This window comes from Rhinopithecus roxellana, chromosome 1 (genome assembly GCF_007565055.1).
Source record: "Rhinopithecus roxellana isolate Shanxi Qingling chromosome 1, ASM756505v1, whole genome shotgun sequence".
Taxonomy (NCBI): domain Eukaryota; kingdom Metazoa; phylum Chordata; class Mammalia; order Primates; family Cercopithecidae; genus Rhinopithecus; species Rhinopithecus roxellana.
Window position 1 is genome coordinate 195,129,352 of NC_044549.1, and position 27,835 is coordinate 195,157,186.

A 27,835-nucleotide genomic window follows, 5' to 3' on the forward strand; every position below is an offset into this window, starting at 1 on the left:
TTTCCTTTGATGTACAGCATTTTTTTATTTGTTATTTGTTATTATTATTATACTTTAAGTTCTAGGGTACATGTGCATAACGTGCAGGTTTGTTACATATGTATACATATGCCATGATGGTGTGCTGCACCCATCAACTCGTAAGCACCCATCAACTCGTCATTTACATCAGGTATAACCCCCAATGCAATCCCTCCCCCTCCCTCCTCCCCATGATAGGACCCAGTGTGTGATGTTCCCCTTCCCGAGTCCAAGTGATCTCATTGTTCAGTTCCCACCTATGAGTGAGAACATGCAGTGTTTGGTTTTCTGTTCTTCTGATAGTTTGCTGAGAATGATGGTTTCCAGCTGCATCCATGTCCCTACAAAGGACACAAACTCATCCTTTTTTATGGCTGCATAATATTCCATGGTGCATATGTGCCACATTTTCTTAATCCAGTCTGTCACTGATGGACATTTGGGTTGATTCCAAGTCTTTGCTACTGTGAATAGTGCCGCAATAAGCATACGTGTGCATGTGTCTTTATAGCAGCATGATTTATAATCCTTTGGGTATATACCCAGTAATGGGATGGCTGGGTCATACGGTACTTCTAGTTCTAGATCCTTGAGGAATCGCCACACTGTTTTCCACAATGGTTGAACTGGTTTACAGTCCCACCAACAGTGTAAAAGTGTTCCTATGTCTCCACATCCTCTCCAGCACCTGATGTTTCCTGATTTTTTAATGATTGCTATTCTAACTGGTGTGAGATGGTATCTCATTGTGGTTTTGATTTGCATTTCTCTGATGGCCAGTGATGATGAGCATTTTTTCATGTGTCTGTTGACTGTATGAATGTCTTCTTTTGAGAAGTGTCTGTTCATATCCTTTGCCCACTTTTTGATGGGGTTGTTTGTTTTTTTCTTGTAAATTTGATTGAGTTCTTTAAGGGTTCTGGATATTAGCCCTTTGTCAGATGAGTAGATTGCCAACATTTTCTCCCATTCTGTAGGTTGCCTGTTCACTCTGATAGTAGTTTCTTTTGCTGTGCAGAAGCTCTTTAGTTTAATGGGATCCCATTTGTCAATTTTGGCTTTTGCTGCCGTTGCTTTTGGTGTTTTAGACATGAAGTCCTTGCCCATGCCTATGTCCTGAATGGTATTACCTAGGTTTTCTTCTAGGGTTTTTATGGTATTTGGTCTAACATTTAAGTCTCTAATCCATCTTGAATTAATTTTCATATAAGGAGTAAGGAAAGGATCCAGTTTCAGCTTTCTACTTACGGCTAGCCAATTTTCCCAGCACCATTTATTAAATAGGGAATCCTTTCCTCATTTCTTGTTTTTGTCAGGTTTGTCAAAGATCAGATGGCTGTAGATGTGTGGTATTATTTCTGAGGGCTCTGTTCTGTTCCATTGGTCTATATTTCGGTTTTGGTACCAGTACCATGCTGTTTTGGTTACTGTAGCCTTGTAGTATAGTTTGAAGTCAAGTAGCATGATACCTCCAGCTTTGTTCTTTTGACTTAGGATTGTCTTGGCAATGCGGGCTCTTTTTTGGTTCCATATGAACTTTAAAGCAGTTTTTTCCAATTCTGTGAAGAAACTCATTGGTAGCTTGATGGGGATGGCATTGAATCTATAAATTACCTTGGGCAGTATGGCCATTTTCATGATATTGATTCTTCCTATCCATGAGCATGATATGTTCTTCCATTTGTTTGTGTCCTCTTTGATTTCACTGAGCAGTGGTTTGTAGTTCTCCTTGAAGAGATCCTTTACATCCCTTGTAAGTTGGATTCCTAGGTATTTTATTCTCTTTGAAGCAATTGTGAATGGAAGTTCATTCATGATTTGGCTCTCTGTTTGTCTGTTACTGGTGTATAAGAATGCTTGTGATTTTTCCACATTAATTTTGTATCCTGAGACTTTGCTGAAGTTGCTTATCAGCTTAAGGAGATTTTGGGCTGAGACTATGGGGTTTTCTAAATATACAATCATGTCATCTGCAAACAGGGACAATTTGACTTCTTCTTTTCCTAACTGAATACCCTTGATTTCTTTCTCTTGCCTGATTGCCCTAGCCAGAACTTCCAACACTATGTTGAACAGGAATGGTGAGGGAGGGCATCCCTGTCTTGTGCTAGTTTTCAAAGGGAATTTTTCCAGTTTTTGCCCATTCAGTATGATATTGGCTGTGGGTTTGTCATAAATAGCTCTTAATATTTTGAGATATGTTCCATCAATACCGAATTTATTGCATGTTTTTAGCATGAAGAGCTGTTGAATTTTGTCAAAAGCCTTTTCTGCATCTATTGAGATAATAATGTGGTTTTTGTCTTTGGTTCTGTTTATATGCTGGATTACGTTTATTGATTTCTGTATGTTGAACCAGCCTTGCATCCCATGGATGAAGCCCACTTGATCATGGTGGATAAGCTTTTTGATGTGCTGCTGGATCCGGTTTGCCAGTATTTTATTGAGGATTTTTGCATCGATGTTCATCAGGGACATTGGTCTAAAATTCTCTTTTTTTGTTGTGTCTCTGCCAGGCTTTGGTATCAGGATGATGTTGGCCTCAAAATGAGTTAGGGAGGATTCCCTCTTTTTCTATAGTTTCAGAAGGGATGGTACCAGCTCCTCCTTGTACCTCTGGTAGAATTCAGTTGTGAATCCTTCTGGTCCTGGACTTTTTTTGGTTGGTAGGCTATTAATTATTGCCTCAATTTCAGAGCCTGCTATTGTTCTATTCAGGGATTCAGCTTCTTCCTGGTTTAGTCTTGGGAGAGTGTAAGTGTCCAGGAAATTATCCATTTCTGCTAGATTTTCTAGTTGATTTGCGTAGAGGTATTTATCGTATTCTCTGATGGTAGTTTGTATTTCTGTGGGGTCCGTGGTGATATCCCCTTCATCATTTTTTATTGCGTCTGTCTGATACTTCTCTCTTTTCTTCTTTATTAGTCTTGCTAGCGGTCTATCAATTTTGTTGATCTTTTCAAAAAACCAACTCCTGGATTCATTGATTTTTTGGAGGATTTTTTGTGTCTCTATCTCCTTCAGTTCTGCTCTGATCTTAGTTATTTCTTGCCTTCTGCTAGCTTTTGAATGTGTTTGCTCTTGCTTCTCCAGTTCTTTTAATTGTGATGTTAGAGTGTCAATTTTAGATCTTTCCAGCTTTCTCTTGTGGGCATTTAGTGCTATAAATTTCCCTCTACACACTGCTTTAAATGTGTCCCAGAGATTCTGATATGTTGTATCTTTGTTCTCATTGGTTTCAAAGAACATCTTTATTTCTGCCTTCATTTCGTTATGTACCCAGTAGTCATTCAGGAGCAGGTTATTCAGTTTCCATGTAGTTGAGCGGTTTTGATTGAGTTTCTTAGTCCTGAGTTCTAGTTTGATTGCACTGTGGTCTGAGAGACAGTTTGTTATAATTTCTGTTCTTTTACATTTGCTGAGGAGTACTTTACTTCCAATTATGTGGTCAATTTTGGAATAAGTGTGATGTGGTGCTGAGAAGAATATATATTCTGTTGATTTGGGGTAGAGAGTTCTGTAGATGTCTATTAGGTCTGCTTGCTGCAGAGATGAGTTCAATTCCTGGATATCCTTGTTAACTTTCTGTCTCGTTGATCTATCTAATGTTGACAGTGGGGTGTTGAAGTCTCCCATTATTATTGTATGGGAGTCTAAGTCTCTTTGTAAGTCTCTAAGGACTTGCTTTATGAATCTGGGTGCTCCTGTATTGGGTGCATATATATTTAGGATAGTTAGCTCTTCCTGTTGAATTGATCCCTTTACCATTATGTAATGGCCTTCTTTGTCTCTTTTGATCTTTGATGGTTTAAGGTCTGTTTTATCAGAGACGAGGATTGCAACCTCTGCCTTTTTTTGTTCTCCATTTGCTTGGTAGATCTTCCTCCATCCCTTTATTTTGAGCCTATGTATGTCTCTGCATGTGAGATGGGTCTCCTGAATACAGCAGACTGATGGGTCTTGCCTCTTTATCCAGTTTGCCAGTCTGTGTCTTTTAATTGGAGCATTTAGTCCATTTACATTTAAGGTTAATATTGTTATGTGTGAACTTGATCCTGCCATTATGATATTAACTGGTTATTTTGCTCGTTAGTTGATGCAGTTTCTTCCTAGCCTCGATGGACTTTACATTTGGCATGCTTTTGCAATGGCTGGTACTGGTTGCTCCTTTCCATGTCTAGTGCTTCCTTCAGGGTCTCTTGTAAGGCAGGCCTGGTGGTGACAAAATCTCCAAGCATTTGCTTATCTGTAAAGGATTTTATTTCAGTTATGAAACTTAGTTTGGCTGGATATGAAATTCTGGGTTTAAAATTCTTTTCTTTAAGAATGTTGAATATTGGCCCCCACTCTCTTCTGGCTTGGAGAGTTTCTGCTGAGAGATCTGCTGTTAGTCTGATGGGCTTCCCTTTGTGGGTAACCCGACCTTTCTCTCTGGCTGCCCTTAAGATTTTTTCCTTCATTTCAACTTTGGTGAATCTGGCAATTATGTGTCTTGGAGTTGCTCTTCTCAAGGAGTATCTTTGTGGTGTTCTCTGTATTTCCTGAATTTGAATGTTGGCCTGCCCTACTAGGTTGGGGAAGTTCTCCTGGATGATATCCTGAAGAGTGTTTTCCAACTTGGTTCCATTTTCCCCCTCACTTTCAGGCACCCCAGTCAGATGTAGATTTGGTCTTTTTACATAATCCCATACTTCTTGCAGGCTTTGTTCATTTATTTTTCTTCTTTTTTCTTTAGATTTCTCTTCTCGCTTCATTTCATTCATTTGATCCTCAATCGCTGATACTCTTTCTTCCAGTTGATTGAGTTGGTTACTGAAGCTTGTGCATTTGTCACATATTTTTCGTGTCATGGTTTTCATCTCTGTCAGTTCGTTTTTGGCCTTCTCTGCATTAATTATTCTAGGTATCAATTCTTCCACTCTTTTTTCAAGATTTTTAGTTTGTTTGCGCTGGGTACGTAATTCCTCCTTTAGCTCTGAGAAGTCTGATGGACTGAAGCCTTCTTCTCTCATCTCGTCAAAGTCATTCTCTGTCCAGCTTTGATCCGTTGCTGGCAATGAGCTGCATTCCTTTGCAGGGGAAGATGCGCTCTTATTTTTTGAATTTCCAGCTTTTCTGCCCTGCTTTTTCCTCATCTTTGTGGTTTTATCTGCCTCTAGTCTTTGATGATGGTGATGTACTGATGGGATTTTGGTGTGGGTGTCCTTCCTGTTTGTTAGTTTTCCTTCTAACAGTCAGGACCCTCAGCTGCAGGTCTGTTGGAGATTGCTTGAGGTCCACTCCAGACGCTGTTTGCCTGGGTATCAGCAGCAGAGGCTGCAGAAGATAGAATATTGCTGAACAGCGAGTGTACCTGTCTGATTCTTGCTTTGGAAGCTTCCTCTCAGGGGTGTACTCCACCATGTGAGGTGTGGGGTGTCCATCTGCCCCTAGTGGGGGATATCTCCCAGTTAGGCTACTCAGGGGTCAGGGACCCACTTGAGCAGGCAGTCTGTCCATTCTCAGATCTCAACCTCCCTGTTGGGAGATCCACTGCTCTTTTCAAAGCTGTCAGACAGAGTCATTTGCATCTGCAGAGGTTTCTGCTGCTTTGTTGTTGCTGTTGTTGTTGTTGATTAGTTGTGCCCTGTCCCCAGAGGTGGAGTCTACAGAGACAGGCAGGGCTCCTTGAGCTGCCATGAGCTCCACCCAGTTTGAGCTTTCCAGCGGCTTTGTTTACCTACTTAAGCCTCAGCAATGGCGGAAGCCCCTCCCCCAGCCTCGCTGCTGCCTTGCAGTTAGATCGCAGACTGCTGTGCTAGCAATGGGGGAGGCTCCGTGGGTGGGTGTGGGACCCTCCCGGCCAGGTGTGGGATATAATCTCCTGGTGTGCCCGTTTGCTAAGACCTTTGGTACAGCACAGTATTGGGGTGGGAGTTACCCGATTTTCCAGGTGTTGTGTGTCTCAGTTCCCCTGGCTAGGAAAAGGGATTCCCTTCCCCCTTGCGCTTCCCAGGTGAGGCGATGCCTCGCCCTGCTTCAGCTCTCGCTGGTCGGGCTGCAGCAGCTGACCAGCACCAATTGTCCGGCACTCCCTGGTGAGATGAACCCAGTACCTCAGTTGAAAATGCAGAAATCACCTGTCTTCTGTGTCGCTCGCGCTGGGAGCTGGAGACTGGAGCTGTTCCTATTCAGCCATCTTGCTCCGCCCCCCAGAAGTTTTTTTAATTTGATATATATATAGTCCCATTTGTCTTACTTTTGCTTTTGTAATTGTACTCATAAAATCTTCACCTAGATCAATGTCCTGAAACATTTCTCTTAAGTTTTCTTCTGGTAGTTTTACATTTTGAGGTCTTACATTTAAGTCTTTAATCCAGTTTGAGTTATTTTTTGTACATGGTTAGATACTGGGGTCCCAAGTCATCATAATGATGGATTAAATCAGTAAACACTATTGCAACATTAGCTTGATGATAGTTAAAAGGAGATGTAGGGGAAGAGATAAGTTGTATTTGTACCCATTCCTTACAACAAAATTATTTTGGAGCAAAGATTTGCAAATTAATTATGAAGCCATAAATGTATAGAATAAAAGAAGAATATTTTATAACCTTTTGAAGGAGAAGAAGTCCTTCCTAAGTATGCTTGGAAACACATAAGCTTTGAGCAAAAACACTGATAAATTTGATTCTCATAATGAAAAGTAAACAGGTGAAAATACAAACAACTGACAATTTAAAAGACTGACAATATTCAATTGTGCTAAGGGTGTGGCAAAGCAGGCTGTATACACTGCTGTATACCACTGTTATAAAGTTATCACCCTTTGAAGTGTAACATTAAAATATAAAGGACGCATATACTTCAATGTAACAATTCGACTTTCAAAAATTTATCCTATAGAAACTCACATAGGTAGACAAAGGTATGACAAAGATATCCTGTTCATTTTTTCCACATATTATAAAGTTGGGGAGAAATTTGGAGCATCCATCAGTGGAGACTGGCTAAACAAATTATACTAAATACAATAAATACTACATAGTCATTAAATACAATAAAAAATACCCATGGGCATAGGCATGCCTGCACGCACACGTATGCACATGCATACTCTATCACTGTTGCAATGGACATTATAAAGTAAGACAAATACAAACTAATATTCAGTATGGTCCCATTTTTGACAAAAGACATACAATACATGCATGAAAAATAATGAGGAGAACATTCACTAGCTATAAGTCATGAAATTATGGGAGACCACCACATGCTATGTTAGACATTTCTGTGTTATTTAAACTCTTTACAAGTATGTAGTGTTTTTGTTACAAAAAAAAGATAAACCTAAAATTTCTATGTAATAACTTGCCCTTACTGACTTTGTATGTCTTTTTCCAATTTAGTATCTCTAATGAATCCAAAATGCAATTTCACCTGCTAGAACTATTTTAAAAGCTCTACTTTTCCCATAAATCTGTAAACTGATTTAATACATCAGATTTCCTGGTTCCGTCTGAAAATCCTTTGCAGCTCTGGGTAAGCACATAAATTCTTCTTTTTCTTGCCCATCCAAAAAAACAAATGTAAAGAGCATCAAAAGCAAATGCTAATAGATGTTTGCTGCTTTAGTTAATCAAAACTAGTAACTCTTTGCTGACATTTCTACCTTCTTAAAAAGTGGATAATCTCATTTGTTTCTGTTCACAAATAAACTTGATAGGGTCCTGTGTTACTGAGTAATTTTGAGAAAAAGTAACATTCACTGGAGTCATATTGAGAATGAGTAATCACTGATTTCACAGTAGGCTTTTCCAGTACTTCTTTGCATTTACCATCAGTCATTTTACTTTGTTTCATCTATCAAAGAACTCCAAATACAAATGTTTTGGGAGTAGTGTGATTGAGCAATGCCTGACCACAGTAAGCCTTTTATTTTTTAACACAAGCCTGAAATCAAAGTTGGCCAATGTAACTGAGAGTTAGGTTATCCAGAGTTAGGGAAGAAATTCAGTGGTATCACTTGCCATGGCCAGATTTCAGGGAGCCACATCCACTGCCTTTTGTGAGTTCATCACACTGAAGAACACTGGCCCTTCTTACTATTTCATTTTCCAGTTCCTGAATCAATTAGAAGTAAGAACAAAAACTACAAAAGCTTCTGATCTTGGGAAGTACATTGTTCAACATCTTATCACTTATCTACTTCTCTCCTGTGTTTTTTAACTAGACTCTCCTTTAGAGAGAAGAGTGTATATGTACTATTTCCTCAAAGTGAGCAGAACGTAAAGCAGAACTAGAAACAAGAATGATAATGATAAAACTCAAGATTCTACTAGCTTGGAAGAAGTTAAATGTAACACATTCTTAATATGTAACCTGTACCTGGTCACAGATATACTAAGCTCTATTTTAGCTTTTTTTTTCATTGGGTACAATATGTGGTTTTATCTCAATAAAATTTCTCTTTATTTGGCTGATTATGCAGAAACTAGTTATGCTTTATTTAGCCCACATTTACTAATATGTTTATTGCACTTAGTTCAGCCCATTTATTCAGGTAATGTGGAGCTGATCATATTAAAGTTATTGTTCAGTTGTCATATGAGCAACTTCACTTCATTCAATCCAGTATCAATAGATTGTATCCCAGCCCAAGAAAGTTATTTTGCAAACATGTATTTATGACATAAGTCACCAAGAAGGGATTTATACAAATCCATTTTCATTCCCAAAAGAAACACCTCACATATACTTTAATGGCGGTCTATGTTAGCAGTGTATAAAGTCGTCTTTGTATACAACAAAAATTGGTTAGATGGCTCCATTCTTCAATCTTGAAAAGCACTGAATGGGTATAGATGTAGATTTAGCAACTGCATTCAACAGGTGTTAATTGTATAAATTTAAAATTATCTTCCTAAGTCAAGCATTTTGAAATTTTAATCAAATCTTGTTCTCTGTCCAGGCGCAGTGGCTTACGTCTATAATCCCAACACTTTGGGAGACCAAGGTAGGAGGTCGGCTTGAGGTCAGGAATTTAAGACCAGTCTGGTGAACACAGCAAGATCTCATCGCTACAAACACTAAAAAAAAAAAAATTAGCCAGGCACAGTGGCACACCCCTGCAGTCCCAGCTACTTGGGAAGCTGAGGCGGGAGGATCACTTGAGCCCAGGAGTTTGAGGCTGCAATAAGCTATGATTGTGCCACTGCACTCCAGCCTGAGTGACAGAGTGAGACCTCATCTTGAAAAGAAAAAAAAAAAATAGTGAAGACAACAAAATTCAAATTTTTTTTTTTTTTTTTGAAACAGAGTCTTGCTCTGTCACCTCAGCTGGAATGCAGTGGTGTGATCTCGCCTCTCTGCAACCTCTGCCCCCGGGGTTCAAGCAATTCTCTGCCTCAGCCTCCCTAGTAGCTGGGATTATAGGCACGCACCACCATGCCTGGCTAATTTTTTTATTTTTTGTAGAGATGGGGTTTTGCCTGTCGGCCAGACTGGTCTCGAACTCCTGACCTCAAGTGACCCACCTGCCTCAGCCTCCCAAAGTGCTGGAATTACACCGTGCCCAGTCAATATATATATTTTTTAATCTTATTTTCTATTTTATTATAGAAATATTCACCCATGTGCATAGCAAAATTTTGTTAATAGTATATTTAACATAAGCATGAGATTCTTAAAATAAGAAATTTCTCTTTTTAACATACTCTAAGAACCAATACATATTTGTTGAGTTACAAGTAGAGCGGAGCAAATTTTATAAGCCTGATGAATGCACAGGATTGAAAACATTCCTTAAATGTAATGTGACTGTCTGTGTATAAGACATTGGTGTCTCAGTGATTAAATATTTTAGGCCTCAAGGGTCCATAAAGAGACTCTTTTCTAAAAATACAGTTGACTTGAAAGATTTACTGAAGCTTGCTTCAATTGCTATCCTTGAGAATTGTTAAAACAATATAATTGTCAAACTAGTGTATTGCTAATCCAATTTTTATTGTTAACATTTGCCACTGAAATTGCTCTTTAATTGTTTGTTTTGAAATAGACACATAAAATATCATGACAGCAATATTTTGGCATATATTGGAAAATCTGCCATGAATATTTTTTTCCAATAAAACAGAGGTTACCTATATTACTTGGCATTAAAATGATTTACTGAAGTAGGCCAAAACATAAACCACTGAAATAAATTGAAGAAAGATTAGAATTATAGCAAACTCTAAAGGCTGATACATCCAAATTCACACTTAAGGCACATTTAAAAGCAACTTAAACTCTTTTGAAAAAGTGGAGAGAAAATATAAGTCCTCCACAGCAAATCTGCACTCAAAAGCCAAGACAATGGACTCTTCTGACGGCTCACATTTTTCAGGAACCCACATTTATTAAGCAAGTGCAGACTGCCTTAGTGCGGTAGACCGTGAAGACTGTATATACTATAATACAAATGCATTCAGCTTAATCCAGCGTATGCTGCCTGAGCCTCCACTCCCTGTCCAGCACAGCTGCCTTGTGTTACCAAAGAAAATGCAGAGGTCTCACCCAGGTGGGCTCTGCTTGGGGAACAACACCCAGCTCCCACAACAGCATTTTTTTGTAAGCCATCGGCTACCTGGCCTCCACTGTTTGTCCTGTTTGTCCTGCCAAATACCAGGAAACTTGAAGCTAGAGCTCAGCATTAAAAACATTCTGCCCACTCTCTGCCTTGAATGTGATGTTAGAACTCCTGGGGCATCGGATCGGACATCTGAGACCTGTTCTGTATCTTACGTTCCCGTCCCCACAGTCCCTTTGACTGATCTCAAAAACCTCACTGATGAAAACTTGCAGAAACTCCCAGAATCTAGTTTCCACCCTTTCAATCTTCTAGCGACTGAAGGAGCATGGACACTCAAGTTTCCAGTGCATGCCCATGACCCAAGCCTGATTCCTGCTGAGTCCCAAACCTGTAGCCAATCAGCCTGCCTCCTCATTGCACACACCTCCTAAAGCACAGGGGTTCTAGACATTTTTTTTTCAAGTAGAGGATACTACCTGATTTTAAAGAGCATAAATTATTTGCAAAGCCAAACAAATAAGAAATAACCACAGTATAAAGCCCTGTAGGATTTCATCCCAAACTACCCTTTACCCTCATTTCCTACCATTTCTCCATGGTCCATGCTCCCTATACTTGGGCACATCTAAGACCAGTCAGTCCTGCCTATCCACGGGTTCCACATCCGTGCACCTGACCAACCACAGATCAAAAATATTCAGGAAAAAAAATTAAAAATAACAATGCAAGAAAAAGTAACACAAATTTTAAAATACAGTGTAACAACTATTTCCACAGCATTTACATTGCATTAGGTATTATAGGTAATCCAGAGATGATTTAAAGTATACAGAAGGATATGCAAAGGACTTGAGGACCTGTAGATTTTAGTATGAGGGTGGTTTCTAGAATCAATCCCAAGAGGATACTGAAAGTCAAGTATACTCAGCATTGAGTACACTGACCTAGCCTTGCCATTCCCCAAGTTGAAGTCCCTCCTCCTTCCCTCAGAATATGTCCTCCTCTTCCCCCAAGGCCCTGTTCAAAGGTTACTCCTTCTGTGAGATTCCCCTGCTTCTCTCAGAGGTGGTCACTACCTTCCCCGGGGTCCACAGCTTTCCACACCTACCTTCGTTAACAGCTCCTATAATGCTCCTACCTGATGGTGCGTGTACAAATCACTCTCTCCCTGCAACGTGAACTTAGAGGACCTACCCATTAGCCCTCCAGATAGGAAGCAGCACTGTGCCTTCTCAGTAGGTAGTGACAACTGGAGATAATTTTTATTTTTTTTTCCAAAATAATAAAAATTAATTTCAATTGGTTATCTATTTAACCAGTTTGAATCCATACTTGGAGCTCATAGTTTGCCACACAACTCCAGAAATGTCTGTTCTTCCTAAGATTTCCACTTGGCTACTTTGTACAGATAGGATGTCAGATTCAGAATTGTAGTTCCTCCACCTCATTTGCTTGCATAACTACAGGAAAAAACAGAGAAGCTGCCTGCAATTCCTGCCCAGCAGAAAAGACAGGCTCACTTTCTTAATGGAAGATACCTAGGAGAGAAGCACATCATAGGAGAAACTCTAGAAAGGAAGAAGGAAATTACAAAGCTCATAAGCAGGTTTTAAGTACATCAGACAGAAGCTGAAAAACAGGGATGGGCTCAGAGTAAGGAAAAAAGTCCATCAGGAGGTCACAGTAGACTACCAGCTAAATGAATTAAATGCTGTTTTGCTGTTTTCTTAATGGGTAGCCAGAAGGCATAAGTAGCAGCCAAGCATGCAGGGCCCCACACAATCTTCTCATTATGCCTTCTTCTGATCAAATCACTGCAAAGAAGCTGCCATATATATGCTAGACACCACCAAGGCCCTCAAACTTAGAAACCAAACCAAATTGAAATATATACTATATTTCCTTGAAACTAGAAATCCATCAGTTCTAAGATGCACCATTATTTTATCAAGCACTAAGAAAGAAAAATGCTGCCAATTAAACTATGACATGGTTTCTTATTACTTAGAATTTTTATCTTCTTTTTATTGAAAGAGTTCTTTTAGAGTTATTCAGACATAGATTTTTATAATATATCACTTTTAGGCATTTATAAAAAGGAAAATAAAACTGAAATAAATTGGTTAAGGCAACGACACCCAGGTCAACTGGCTGAAAGCAACTGTAAAACACCATTGATTTGGAAAGTATATCTCAGCTTCAGAAATGTTAAAATCTGGGGGAAAAAAAATGCGCATCATAGAATCAAGAAAATACTGTATTATACCTAGCTTGGTGACAACAATTTTAAAAGGACAAGTAATAGTTCACAGGATAACTGCTACAAAGACATTTCATCGATTGAAAAATGTATTTCTACACAGAAAAATGTTGAGATTATTCAACTCAAAAAAGACAAAAGTAGAATAGGAATTTAATAATGTTCTTCAAGGACATCAAACTCCTGCCTCATAAAGCAGTGATTTCCAACACTTTTCTTCTTTACTTTTTAGCAGCAAGATCTCTTTTTCAGAAAATGTCCTACAAGAAATCTGAGCATGGAACTGTTCTGGTTAGAGAAAGAGCACCATCCCTGACATGCCTGCAAGGGCCACAGGGCTCAGGACTGGCTAAAATGGTGATCTGGAGGGTAGATGGCACCTTCTACCTATGACAGCTACACCACAATGACAAGGGTTCAAATTGTGCCATTAATCAATTATTTAAACATTTATTATGGTTTGTAAAATACAAAACACTTGTTGGGTGCTCAGTACACAGAGATTAATCAAGTACGAAGGGGTTCTGGTAAACTACCAAAAGGAATTTTTTTTTTTTTTCGGGAGACAGAGTCTCGCTCTGTCACCCAGGCTGGAGTGCGGTGGCCAGATCTCAGCTCACTGCAAGCTCCGCCTCCCGGGTTTACGCCATTCTCCTGCCTCAGCCTCCCAAGTAGCTGGGACTACAGCTGCCAGCCACACCAAAAGAAATTTTTTATGTTGAGATTTTAGACCTTGAGATGATTGCCAAAGGATAAGGTAAGAACTTTCTGTCAGCCACAAAAGGAATTATATTGATCTAACAGGTTAGAAGCCTTCCTGCCACAGCAAGAGAATGAATCATGTAGACCCATTAGGCCCATTCTAGCTCCAGGATGTCTATAAAATGAGTCTCTTTCCAAACGCATTCAAATGTGGCTGAGTTCGGTCAGCTTTGGTTCTTGCCCCATACCCAACCATGTGGCCAAACTTAGCAGTCTGCTAGACCACTGTCCTCCAAAACAAATCCAACTCCATAACAAATTGGCAAATAATGTGTATCTGACTGAAGGTAGAAAGATACACATATCCATATCACTGGTGAAACTTTAACATCTCCATTAGAGAGCTCTTGATCGCCACATTTCTTCATCTGCCTCTTCTCTATCCTTTCTCTAAAATCCCTTTTTACAATTCTAAGCAACTCACAGTCCAGGCACTAACTTTACATGTTCCACTCATCAAGGCAGCTGTCATCTTGTCACCTGAACGTGCTCTGGGAATAGTACCCATTCCCATTTCTACTCCCCATCCAATGCAAACAGCTCAGCAAATCCACTCAGCTCTTCTGAAAATCTGTAGCTAAGAAAAATAAACTTTTCACCATATGGACATGACAGAACACAAATGATTTATAGAATACTATTTTAAGATGATTAAGGAAAGTTGATTTCCCACGTGTATGGTTATCAGACTATCACAACTAATGCTCCCCCACTGATGACCAAGGTAAGTTGGGCTGATCTGGCTGGGGAAGCGCCCCCTCTGTTGTGCCTTGTGCTGTTACTGAGCTAGGGAGGTAAAGTACTTAGGAGAAGAGGATAACACACCCAGGCACAAGAGAACCTTTCTTTGGCAATGGACACTTGATTGCAAGAACCAACTCAATTTTCAACCTAATTCACAGATCTGTATTTGGCATAGAGATTTATCAGAGACAAAGAAAGTTGACCCTGCATCCCATTTTATTCTCTACACATAGGAAACACAGAGGAAAGATTTTCTTTAACAGATGGTTTTAAATTAAATTGTATTCTGTGAACAGAAAAATGGTGTATGGAAGCTAAGCTATTCTAAGTTCTGAAGAAGACAACTTTCTGACCACAGGCATAAAACTGCTGATCTAGTACCCAGTAACTGCAAAGTCAGAGGATTTCATACTGAGCACCAGAAAATTCATATTGAAGTGTAGCAATAATCATTCTTCCCTCTCTATACAAACCAACTTCAGATAAAGTAATCTACATCAGAAAATATACATTGTGTAATACAACAGAGCTAAAATGTAAAAGATTTGTGGAAAGAGGGCAGTCATTAACCAGTATCACTACATTAATTTCAGAGCTTGGCATTCCTTTATAGATAAGGAAGCTGAAGTCCAGTGAGGTTAAGTGTGATGATGATGGACATACAATCCTTCAGGGCAGAGTCAGGGTTAGCAACACAGTCATACAACATGGTTAAAATCTTTACAATTTCAAAATTTCATTTGAATTTCAAATGCACATTTCCATTCTTACCAGAGTTACTTCAAAAATGAGTGGGATCAGTTTGCTTTCTTCCACAAGTCTGTTAAAAAAAAAAGATAAAAAGATGGGTACACATTAGACAATTCATATTTACACTGATGGTCTGATATAAAGCACTACAGCCCCCATGTTTTATTGCTAAAATTCCATGACTAAGAAATAGTATGATTAAACATTCATTTCTAAGACACAACTATAGCTATTAAACAAGAAATATGAGGCTTTTTTGCAAGTGACTACTAGCTTAGCCTTACTGATGTGTAGCAAGTAAAATCTCAAATAGACTGGTATTTTTAATGTAAGAATTAAAATTCACAATTATTATAAAGACTATCAAAATAGGTAATATCATCTGAAATAATGTAACCAACCCTCTCTGCACTGTTAAATGATAAAATGACATACTGTAATTCTTTATATATGCCTCATTAGCTGTCTTCTCAGCATTAATGAATTAATGTATGATGAATTTTAATGATCTTTAATTTTTAAAAAATTAGACACCAATCACCTGGTAGACACTAGGCACTTTCCCTCATCAAATTTAGTTATCAATTGACATCAATTGTAATAGAAGAATTTTTTCATAAAAGAGAAAACAGCCTTGATAAAACCTAAATCATTCAAAAGTCACAGTTTTGATTAAGAACAGTATTTGTGACATCCAGGGAGGGGCCAAGATGGCCGAATAGAAACAGTTCTGGTCTGCAGCTCCTAGCAAGACCGACACAGAAGGCGGGTGATTTCTGCATTTCCAACTGAGGTACCCAGTTGATCTCACTTGGCCTGGTTAGGCAGCGGGTCCAACCCACAGAGAGGTAGCAGAAGCAGGGCGGGGCGTCGCCTCACCAGGGAAGTACAAGGGGCTGGGGACCTCCCTCCCCCTAGCCAAGGAAAGCCGTGAGGAACTGTGCTACCCCGCCGGGTTACTATGCTTTGCCCACAGTTTTTGCAATCTGCAGATCAGGAGATTCCCTCATGTGCCTACAACACCAGGGTCCTAGGTTTCAAGCACAAAACTGGGCGGCTGTTTGGGCATTCACCAAGCTAGAGGTAGCGACAGGAGTTTTTTTTCATACCCCAGCAGCGCCTGGAAACCCATCTAGACAGAACCAAGGGGCCTGAAGCCAGGGAGTCAAGTGGTCTCGCTCAGCGGGTCCTACTCTTAGGGAGCCCGGCAAGCTAAGAACCACTGGCTTGAAATTCTCACTGCCAGCACAGCAGTCTGAAGTCAACCTGGGGTGATGGAGCTTGGTGGGGGGAGGGACATCTGCCATTACTGAGACTAGTAGGTGGTTTTTCCCTGACAGTGCTAAGGAGGCTGGGCAGGGCAAAGCAGCTATAGCCAGACTGCTTCTCCAGATTCCTCCTCACTGGGCAGGGCATCTCTGTAGGAAAGGTAACAGCCCAACTCAGGGGCTTACAGACAAAACCCCAATCTCCCTGGGACAGACCACTTGGGGGAAGGGGCGGCTGTGGATACAGATTCAGCAGATTTAATTGTTCCTGCCTGCCAGCTCTGAAGAGAACAGCTAATGATCTTGACAAGAGGGATTCTCCCAGCACAGAGCACCAGCTCTGCTAAGGGACAGGCTGTCTTCTCATGTGGGTCCGTGACCCCCAAGCCTGCTGACTGGAAGAAACCTCCAAACAGGGGTCGACAGACACCTCATACAGGAGACCGCTGGCTAGCATCAGGCCGGTGCCCCTCTGGGACAAAGCTTCCTGAGGAATAAGCGGGCAGCAATCTTTGCTGTTCTGTGGCCTCCACTGGTGATACCCAAACAAACAGGGTCTGGAGTGGACCTCCAGCAAACTGCAGTAGACCTGCAGAAGAGGGGACTGATTGAAGAAAAAGTAACAAACAGAAAACAACAACATCAACATCAACATAAAAAACCCCCACACAAAAACCCCATCCAAAGGTCATCAAAGATCCAAGGTAGATAAATCCATGAGGATGAGGAAAAGCCAGCACAAAAACGCTGAAAATTCCAAAATCCAGAATGCCACTTCTCTTCCAAATGATTGCAACTCCTCTCCAGCAAGGGCACAAAACTGGATGGAGAATAAGTTTGACAAATTGACAGAAGTAGGCTTCAGAAGGCAGGTAATAACAAACTCCTCTGAGCTAAAGCAGCATGTTCTAACCCAATGCAAGGAAGTTAAGAACCTTAATAAAAGGTTACAGGATCTGCTTACTAGAACAACCAGTTTAAAGAGAAACATAAATGACCTGATGGAGCTGAAAAACACAGCATGAGAACTTTGAGAAGCATACACAACTATCAATAGCCGAATCGATCAAGCGGAAGAAAGGATATCTGAGACTGAAGATCAACTTACTGAAATGAGGCATGAAGACAAGATTAGAGAAAAAAACAAGGAAAAGGAATGAACAAAGCCTCCAAGAAATATGGGACTATGTGAAAAGACCAAACCTATGATTGATTGGTGTACCTGAAAGTGATGGGGAGAAGGGAACAAAGTTAAAAAACATATTTCAGGATATTATCCAGGAGAACTTCCCCAACCTAGCAAGATAGGCCAACATTCAAATTCAGTAACTAGAGAGAACACGACTAAGATACTCCTCAAGAAGAAACTCCAAGAAACATAATGGTCAGATTCTCCAAGGTTGAAATGAAGGAAAAAATGTTAAGGGCAGCCAGAGAGAAAAGTCAGGTATCTACAAATGGAAGCCCATCAGAGTAACAGCAGATCTCTCTGCAGAAACCCTATAAGCCATAAGAGCGTGGGGGCCAATATTCAACATTCTTAAAGAAAAGAATTTTCAACCCAGAATTTCTTATCCAGCCAAACTAAGCTCCGTAAGTGAAAGAGAAATAAAATCCTTTCCAGACAAGCAAATGCTGAGGGATTTTGTCACTACCAGGCCTGCTTTACAAGAGCTCCTAAAGGAAGCACTAAATATGGAAAGGAAAAACTGGTACCAGTCACGGCAAAAACACACCAAAATATAAAGACTAATGACACTATGTAGAATTTGCATCAACTAATGTGCAAAATAACCAGCTAGCATCATGATGACAGGATCAAATTCACACAGAACAATATTAACCTTAAATGTAAAAGGGCTAAATGCCCCAAATGAAAAACACTGACTGGCAAATTAGATAAAGAGTCCAGACTCACTGGGGTGCTGTATTCAGGTGACCCATCTCACATGCAAAGACACACATAGGCTCAAAATAAAGGGATGGAGAAATGTTTACCAAGCAAATGGAAAGGAAAAAAAAAAAAAAAAAAAAGCAGGGGTTGCAATCCTAGTCTCTGACAAAGTAGACTTTAAACCAACAAAGATCAAAAAAAGACAAAGAAGGGCATTACATAATGGTAAAGGGATCAATGCAAGAAGAGCTACCTATCCTAAATATATATGCACCCAATACAGTAGAACCCAGATTCATAAAACAAGTTCTTAGAGACCTACAAAGAGACGCAGAACCCCAACAATAACAGTAGGAGATTCTAACAAGTCACTGTCAATGTTAGACAGACGAACAAGACAAAAAATTAACAAGGATATTCAGGACTTGAACTCAGCTCTGGACCAAGCAGACCTAATAGACATCTACAGAACTCTCCACCACAAATCAACAGACTATACATTCTTTTCAGTGCCACATAGCATGTATTCTAAAATTGACCACATAATTAGCAGTAAACACTCCTCAGCAAATGCAAAATAATGGGTATCATAACAAATGGTATCTCAGACCACAGTGCAATCAAATTAGAACTCAGGATTGAGAAATTTACTCAAACTACATCGAACCTACAACTACATCGAAACTGAACAACCTGCTCCTGAATGACTACTGGATAAATAACGAAATGAAGGCAGAATAAAGTTATTTGAAACCAATGAAAACAAAGACACGATGTACCAGAATCTCTGGGACACAGCTAAAGCAGTGCTTAGAGGGAAATTTATAGCACTAAATGCCCACAGGAGAAAACGGGTAAGATCTAAAATCGACACTTTAACATAATAATTAAAAGAACTAGAGAAGCATGAGCAAACAAATTCAAAAGCTAGGAGAAGACAAGAAATAACTAAGATCAGAGCAGAACTGAAGGAGACGGAGACACGAAAAACCCTTCAAAATAATCAATGAATCCAGGAGCTGGTTTTTAGAAAAGATTAACAAAGCAGATGGAACACTAGCTAGACAAAGAGAAAAGAGAGAAGAATCAAATAGACACAATAAAAAATGATAAAAGGGATATCACCACTGATCCCATGGAAATACAAACTACCATCAGAGAATACTACAAAAAACTCTACGCAAATAAACAAGAAAATCTAAAAGAAATGGATAAATTCCTGCACACATACACCCTCCCAAGATTAAACCATGAAGAACTCAAATCCCCGAATAGACCAGGAAGAAGATTGGAAATTGAGGGAGTAATAACCTACCAACCAAAAAAAGCCCAGGACCAGACAAATTCACAGCCAAATTCTACCAAATGGAGCTGGTACCATTCCTTCCGGAACTATTCCAAACAATAGAAAAAGAAGGACTCCTCCCTAACTCATTTTATGAGGCCAGCATCATCCTGATATCAAAACCTGCCAGAGATACAACAAAAACAACAACAAAAAATTTCAGGCCAATATCCCTGATGAACATCAATGTGAAAATCCTTAATAAAATACTGGCAAACTGAATCCAGCAGCACATCAAAAAGCTTATTGACCACGATCAAGTTGGCTTCATCCCTGGGATACAAACCTGGTTCAACATATGCAAATCAATAAACGTAATCCATCATGTAAACATAACAAATGACAAAACCACACGATTATCTCAATAGATACAGAACAGGCCTTCAGTAAGATTCAACATCCCTTCATGCTAAAAACTCTCAATAAACTAGGTATTGATGGAACATATCTCAAAATAATAAGTGCTATTTATGACAAATCTATAGCCAATATCATACTGAATGGGCAAAAGCTGGAAGCATTCCCTTTGAAAACTGGCACAAGACAAGGATGCCCTCTCTCACCACTCCTATTCAACATAGTATTGGAAGTTCTGGCTAGGGCAATCAGGCAAGAGAAAGAAATAAAGGGTATTCAAACAGGAAGTGAGGAAGTCAAATTGTCTCTGTTTGCAGATGACATTTTTATATATCTAGAAAATCCCATCGTCTCAGCCCAAAAATTCCTTAAGCTGATAGCAAATTCAGCAAAGTCTCAGGATACAAAATTAATGTGCAAAAATCACAAGCATTCCTATACACCAACAATAGACAAGCAGAGAGTCAAATCATGAGTGAACTCCCATTCACAATTGCTACAAAGAGAATAAAATACTTAGAAATACAACTTACAAGGGATGTGAAGGACCTCTTCAAAGAGAACTACAAACCACTGTGCAAGGAAATAAGAGAGGACACAAACAAATGGAAAATCATTCCATACTCATGGATAGGAAGAATCAATATCATGAAAATGGCCATACTGCCCAAAGTAACTTATAGATTCAATACTATTCATATCAAGCTACCATTGACTTTCTTCATGGAATTAGAAAAAACTATTTTAAATTTCATATGGAACCAAAAAAGAGCCTGTATAGCCAAGAAAATCCTAAGCAAAAAGAACAAAGCTGGAGGAATCATGCTATCTGACTTCAAACTATACTAAAAGGCTACAGTAACCAAAACAGCACGGTGCTGGTACCAAAACAGATATGTACCAATGGAACAGAACAGAGACCTCAGAAATAACATCACACATCTACAACCATCTGATCTTCAACAAACCTGACAAAAACAAAAATGGGAAAAGTATTCCCTATTTAATAAATGGTGCTGGGAAAACTGGTTAGCCACATGCAGAAAACTGAAACTGAACGCCTTCCTTACACATTATACAAAAATTAACTCAAGATGGACTAAATAGTTAAATGTAAAACCCAAAACCATAAAAACCCTAGAAGAAAATCTACGCAATACCATTCAGGATATAGGCATGGACAAAGACTTAATGACTAGAACGCCAAAAGCAATGGCAACCAAAGCCAAAACTGACAATGGGATCTAATCAAACAAAAGAGCTCTGCACAGCAAAAGAAACTACCCTCAGAGTGAAAAGGCAACCAACAGAATGGGATAAAATTTTTGCAATTTTTCTGTCTGACGTAGGTCTAACAGCCAGAATCTACAAGGAACCTAAACAAATTTACAAGAAAAAAAAACCTCATCAGAAAGCAGGCGAAGGGTATGAAAAGATACTTCTCAAAAGAAGACATTTATGTGGCCAACAAACATATGAACAAGAGCCATCATCACTGGTCATTAGAGAAATGCAAATCAAAATCGCAATGAGATACCATCTCAAGCCAGTTAGAATGGCAATTATTAAAAAGTCAGGAAACAACAGATACTGGCAAGGCTGTGGAGAAATAGGAATACTTTTACACTATTGGTGGGAGTGTAAATTAGTTCAACCATTGAGAAAGATAGTGTGGCAATTCCTCAAGGATCCAGAACCAGAAATACCATTTGACCCATTTGGGTATATACCCAAAGGATTATAAATAATTCTGCTATAAAGACACATGCACACAATATGTTTACTGCAGCACTATTTACACTAGTAAAGACTTGGAATCAATCCAAATGCCCATCAATGATAAACTGGATAAAGAAAATGTGGCACATGTACACCATGGAATGCTATGCAGCCATGAAAAGTATGAGTTCATGTCCTTTGCAGGGACATGGATGAAGCTGGAAACCACCATTCTCAGCAAACTAACACAGGAACAGAAAACCAAACGCTGCATGTTCTCACTCATAAATGGGAGGTAAACAATGAGAACACATGGACACAGGGAGGGGAACATCACACACCAGGGCCTGTTGGGGAGTGGAGGGAAAGGGGAGGGAGAACATTAGGACAGATACCTAATGCATATGGAGCTTTAAACCTAGATGATGGGTTGATAGGTGCAGCAAACCACCATGGTACATGTATACCTATGTAACAAACCTGCGTGTTCTGCACATGTACCCCCAAACTTAAATTAAAATAAAAAAAGAACAATATTTGAATCTCTAAATACTCTTTTAGTCCAGGGTTCAGCAAACATTTTTTCTATAACAGTCCAAATAGTTAATAGTCCAAATATTTCAGGTTTTGCAGGCCACATGGTCTCTATAGCAACTACTCAACTCTGTCATCATAAAGTAAAAGCAGCCATAAAGAATACAGAAAGAAATGAACATGGGAATGTTCCAATAAAACTTTATTTATAAACAACAGGCAGTGGGCCATGTTTGAGGAGAGCTATAGTTTGCAGGTTCCTGCTTCAGTCCAAAAAATAAAATAAAATCATATTCCTTTCTACTATTTTATTAGAATTTTGTATGATAAATTACAGAGCTCGAGACAAACATGTTGCATATGTTGTAGGTATGTGCAGTTTGTCTATTTCATAGAAAATACCAGATATTTAATAGTAGGATTAAATGCTCATGGATAGAAAGGGAATTTTAACATCTGGCCCCCCAGGAGTTTATTTGTCTATGATAATACATTGATAAAAGAAAAGCCTATGAGACTAACCAAAAAAGATCACAGTGTTTACATATATTTGTGAAGGGAAAATGAGATACAGAGATTTAACAAAGACTGAAGCACTTAGAAAGTCTACCTTGATGTCTAGCAAAAATAAATGTGATTACTATTCATTGCAGCATTATCCACAATAGCCAAGATATGGAAACAACCTAAATGCCCATCAGTGGATGAATGAATAGAAAAAAAATGCAGCATATGTACACAATGGAATACTCATTGGCCTTAGAGAAACAAGAAACTCTCATTCGTGACAATATGGATGAACTGTCCTAAGTGAAATAAGCCAAGCACAGAAAAACAAATACTACATGATCTCGCTTATACGTGGACTCTAAAAAAGTCAAACTCAGAGAAGTAGAGGGTAGAATGGTTGTTAGCAGAGTGGGAAGGTGTGGACAAGAAAAGGAGAGATATAAATCAAAAGGTACAAAGTTAAGTTAGACAGGAGGAATGAGTTAGTTAATAATAGTGTAGTATGTATATCAAAATTATTACAAGAGTAGATTTTTAAGTGTTCCCACCACAAAGAAATGATAAGTACATGAAGTAATGGACACATTAATTAGCCTGATTTACTTATTCCACAATGTACATACATATCATAACATTACACTCTATGCCATAAATACACAATTATAATTGTCAGTTAAAAATAAAATATAATTTTAAATAAATAATGTTGATAAATTTTAAAAATAAATACATGTAATCAGTTCTGTAGTTTCAATGAAAAAAGTTTTGGTGACAAATGTTAAGTTCATTTATATTTTCTCTCTTTCCTGGGCATGAATATATTTTCTCTCTTTCCTGGGCAATGAAGGCCTAGATGTGAGGCTGAGGCTCCTTACATCATGCCTAGGTAGGACAGTAAATGCACAGACTCAAAACCACGAACAACTTCAGGCTCAGCACATTCACAGTCTTCTTCCTCAGTTTCCTTAAATTTGTCTTCTTAAATTTTTATGATATATACCATTATTAGTCCTGGGCTAAAATAGCCAAGCACATACATCTCAGAGTTGCCCTGGCAATCAAGGCCAATGAAGTCAGAAGAAATAAATGCCACAACTTCTCCAATGGTACCTGGAAGCTCCAGAGCATCGCTCACAACACAGGCCCTTTGATGGTAGTATTTTAAACTATATTCTACTAAGGCATAACCATGCAAAACTATCTTAATTCCTTCTTAAGAATTGCAGCTAGTTCTTCTCCAGGTCTCTGCATAATGCGCAGGCTGGACTGGATTACCTCTTAAGTCTCTTTGACTATAAATGCTAACATTTCATTCTCACATTCTTCTGAATACAATACACCATAACAATTTTTCTTCTTTGATTTCACTAATTATGTAGCTCTAAACATGATTTAGAGCTACATAAATTATTCCTGAGTAAATAAAAAGAGAATTCAAGCTAAGTAATTTTCTAGTTAAAAAAAATCTGGGGGGGGCGGAGCAAGATGGCCGAATAGGAACAGCTCCAGTCTCCAACTCCCGGCGCAAGCGACACAGAAGACCGGTGATTTCTGCATTTTCAACTGAGGTACTGGGGTCATCTCACTGGGGAGTGCTGGACAATTGGTGCTGGTCAGCTGCTGCAGCCCAACAAGCGAGAGCTGAAGCAGGGCGAGGCATTGCCTCACCTGGGAAGCGCAAGGAGGAAGGGAATCCCTTTTCCTAGCCAGGGGAACTGAGACACACAACACCTGGAAAATCGGGTAATTCCCACCCCAGTACTGCGCTTTAAGCAAACGGGCACACCAGGAGATGATACCCACACATGGCCGGGAGGGTCCCACGGCCACAGAGCCTCCCTCATTGCTAGCACAGCAGTCTGCGATCTAACCACAAGGCAGCAGCAAGGCTGGGGGGGTCGCCCGCCATTGCTGAGGCTTAAGTAGGTAAACAAAGCCGCTGGGAAGCTCGAACTGGGTGGAGCTCACAGCAGCTCAAGGAAACCTGCCTGTCTCTGAAGACTCCACCTCTGGGGACAGGGCACAGCTAAAAAAAAAAACAGGGGAAGCAGCAGAGGCCTGTGCAGACCCGAATGACTCTGTCTGACAGCTTTGAAGAGAGCAGTGGATCTCCCAACAGGGAGGTTGAGATCTGAGAATGGACAGACTGCCTGCTCAAGTGGGTCCCTGACCCCTGAGTAGCCTAACTGGGAGATATCCCCCACTAGGGGCAGTCTGACAACCCACACCTCACAGGGTGGAGTACACCCCTGAGAGGAAGCTTCCAAAGTAAGAATCAGACAGGTACACTCGCTGTTCAGCAATATTCTATCTTCTGCAACCTCTGTTGCTGATACCCAGGCAAACAGCGTCTGGAGTGGACCTCAAGCAATCTCCAACAGATCTACAGCTGAGGGTCCTGACTATTAGAAGGAAAACTATCAAACAGGAAGAACACCTATACCAAAACCCCATCAGTACGTCACCATCATAAAAGACCAGAGGCAGATAAAACCACAAAGATGGGGAAGAAGCAGGGCAGAAAAGCTGGAAATTCAAAAAATAAGAGCGCATCTCCCCCTGCAAAGGAGCACAGCTCATCGCCAGCAATGGATCAAAGCTGGTCAGAGAATGACTTTGACGAGATGAGAGAAGAAGGCTTCAGTCCATCAAACTTCTCAGAGCTAAAGGAGGAATTACGTACCCAGCGCAAAGAAACTAAAAATCTTGAAAAAAGAGTGGAAGAATTGATACCTAGAATAATTAATGCAGAGAAGGTCATAAATGAAATGACAGAGATGAAAACCATGACACGAGAAATACGTGACAAATCCACAAGCTTCAGTAACCGACTTGATCAACTGGAAGAAAGAGTATCAGCGATTGAGGATCAAATGAAAGAAATGAAGTGAGAAGAGAAACCAAAAGAAAAAAGAAGAAAAAGAAATGAACAAAGCCTACAAGAAGCATAGGATTCTGTAAAAAGACTAAATCTACGTCTGATTGGGGTGCCTGAAAGTGAGGGGGAAAATGGAACCAAGTTGGAAAACACTCTTCAGGATATCATCCAGGAGAACTTCCCCAACCTAGTAGGGCAGGCCAACATTCAAATTCAGGAAATACAGAGAACACCACAAAGATACTCCTCGAGAAGAGCAGCTCCAAGACACATAATTGCCAGATACACCAAAGTTGAAATGAAGGAAAAAATCTTAAGGGCAGCCAGAGAGAAAGGTCGGGTTACCCACAAAGGGAAGCCCATCAGTCTAACAGCAGACCTCTCGGCAGAAACTCTCCAAGCCAGAAGAGAGTGGGGGCCAATATTCAACATTCTTAAAGAAAAGAATTTTAAACCCAGAATTTCATATCCAGCCAAACTAAGTTTCATCAGTGAAGGAGAAATAAAATCCTTTACAGATAAGCAAATGCTTAGAGATTTTGTCACCACCAGGCCTGCCTTACAAGAGACCCTGAAGGAAGCCCTAAACATGGAAAGGAACAACTGGTACCAGCCATTGCAAAAACATGTCAAAATGTAAACACCATCGAGGCTAGGAAGAAACTGCATCAACTAACGAGCAAAATAACCAGTTAATATCATAATGGCAGGATCAAGTTCACACATAACAATATTAACCTTAAATGTAAATGGACTAAATGCTCCAATTAAAAGACACAAACTGGCAAACTGGATAAAGAGTCAAGACCCATCAGTCTGCTGTATTCAGGAGACCCATCTCACATGCAGAGACACACAGAGGCTCAAAATAAAGGGATGGAGGAAGATCTACCAAGCAAATGGAGAACAAAAAAAAGCAGGGGTTGCAATCCTAGTCTCTGATAAAATAGACTTTAAACCATGAAAGATCAAAAGAGACAAAGAAGGCCATTACATAATGGTAAAGGGATCAATTCAACAGGAAGAGCTAACTATCCTAAATATATATGCACCCAATACAGGAGCACCCAGATTCATAAAGCAAGTCCTTAGAGACTTACAAAGAGACTTAGACTCCCATACAATAATAATGGGAGACTTCAACACTCCACTGTCAACATTAGACAGATCAACGAGACGGAAAGTTAACAAGGATATCCAGGAATTGAACTCATCTCTGCACCAAGCGGACCTAATAGACATCTATAGAACTCTCCACCACAAATCAACAGAATATACATTCTTCTCAGCACCACATCACACTTATTCCAAAATTGACCACATAATTGGAAGTAAAGCACTCCTCAGCAAATGTAAAAGAACAGAAATTATAACAAACTGTCTCTCAGACCACAGTGCAATCAAACTAGAACTCAGGACTAAGAAACTCAATCAAAACCACTCAACTACATGGAAACTGAACAACCTGCTCCTGAATGACTACTGGGTACATAACGAAATGAAAGCGGAAATAAAGATGTTCTTTGAAACCAATGAGAACAAAGATACAACATACCAGAATCTCTGGGACACATTTAAAGCAGTGTGTAGAGGGAAATTTATAGCACTAAGTGCCCACAAGAGAAAGCTGGAAAGATCTAAAATTGACACTCTAACATCACAATTAAAAGAACTGGAGAAGCAAGAGCAAACACATTCAAAACCTAGCAGAAGGCAAAAAATAACTAAGATCAGAGCAGAACTGAAGGAGATAGAGACACAAAAAACCCTCCAAAAAATCAATGAATCCAGGAGTTGGCTTTTTGAAAAAATCAACAAAATTGACAGACCGCTAGCAAGACTAATAAAAAAGAAAAGAGAGAAGAATCAAATAGACGCAATAAAAAATGATAAAGGGGATATCACCACGGACCCCACAGAAATACAAACTACCATCCGAGAATACTATAAACACCTCTACGCAAATCAACTAGAAAATCGAGAAGAAATGGATAATTTCCTGGACACTTACACTCTTCCAAGACTAAACCAGGAAGAAGTTGAATCCCTGAATAGACCAATAGCAGGCTCTGAAATTGAGGAAATAATTAATAGCCTACCAACCAAAAAAAGTCCAGGACCAGATGGATTCAGAGCTGAATTCTACCAGAGGTACAAAGAGGAGCTGGTACCATTCCTTCTGAAACTATTCCAATCAATTGAAAAAGAGGGAATCCTCCCTAACTCATTTTATGAGGCCAA

General features: G+C 39.6%; 1 protein-coding gene across 8 annotated transcripts in view; it reads right to left on the reverse strand.

Annotated features, from left to right (window-relative positions):
* Positions 1–27,835, reverse strand: part of ULK4 (unc-51 like kinase 4) — a 703,273-nt gene that overhangs the window by 360,786 nt on the left and 314,652 nt on the right. For all 8 annotated transcript variants that reach the window (XM_030935299.1, XM_030935309.1, XM_010374299.2 and 5 more), the window contains one exon: positions 15,111–15,159. In XM_030935299.1, the coding sequence (XP_030791159.1) occupies positions 15,111–15,159 (49 nt within the window). The remainder of the gene's footprint in view (positions 1–15,110; positions 15,160–27,835) is intronic.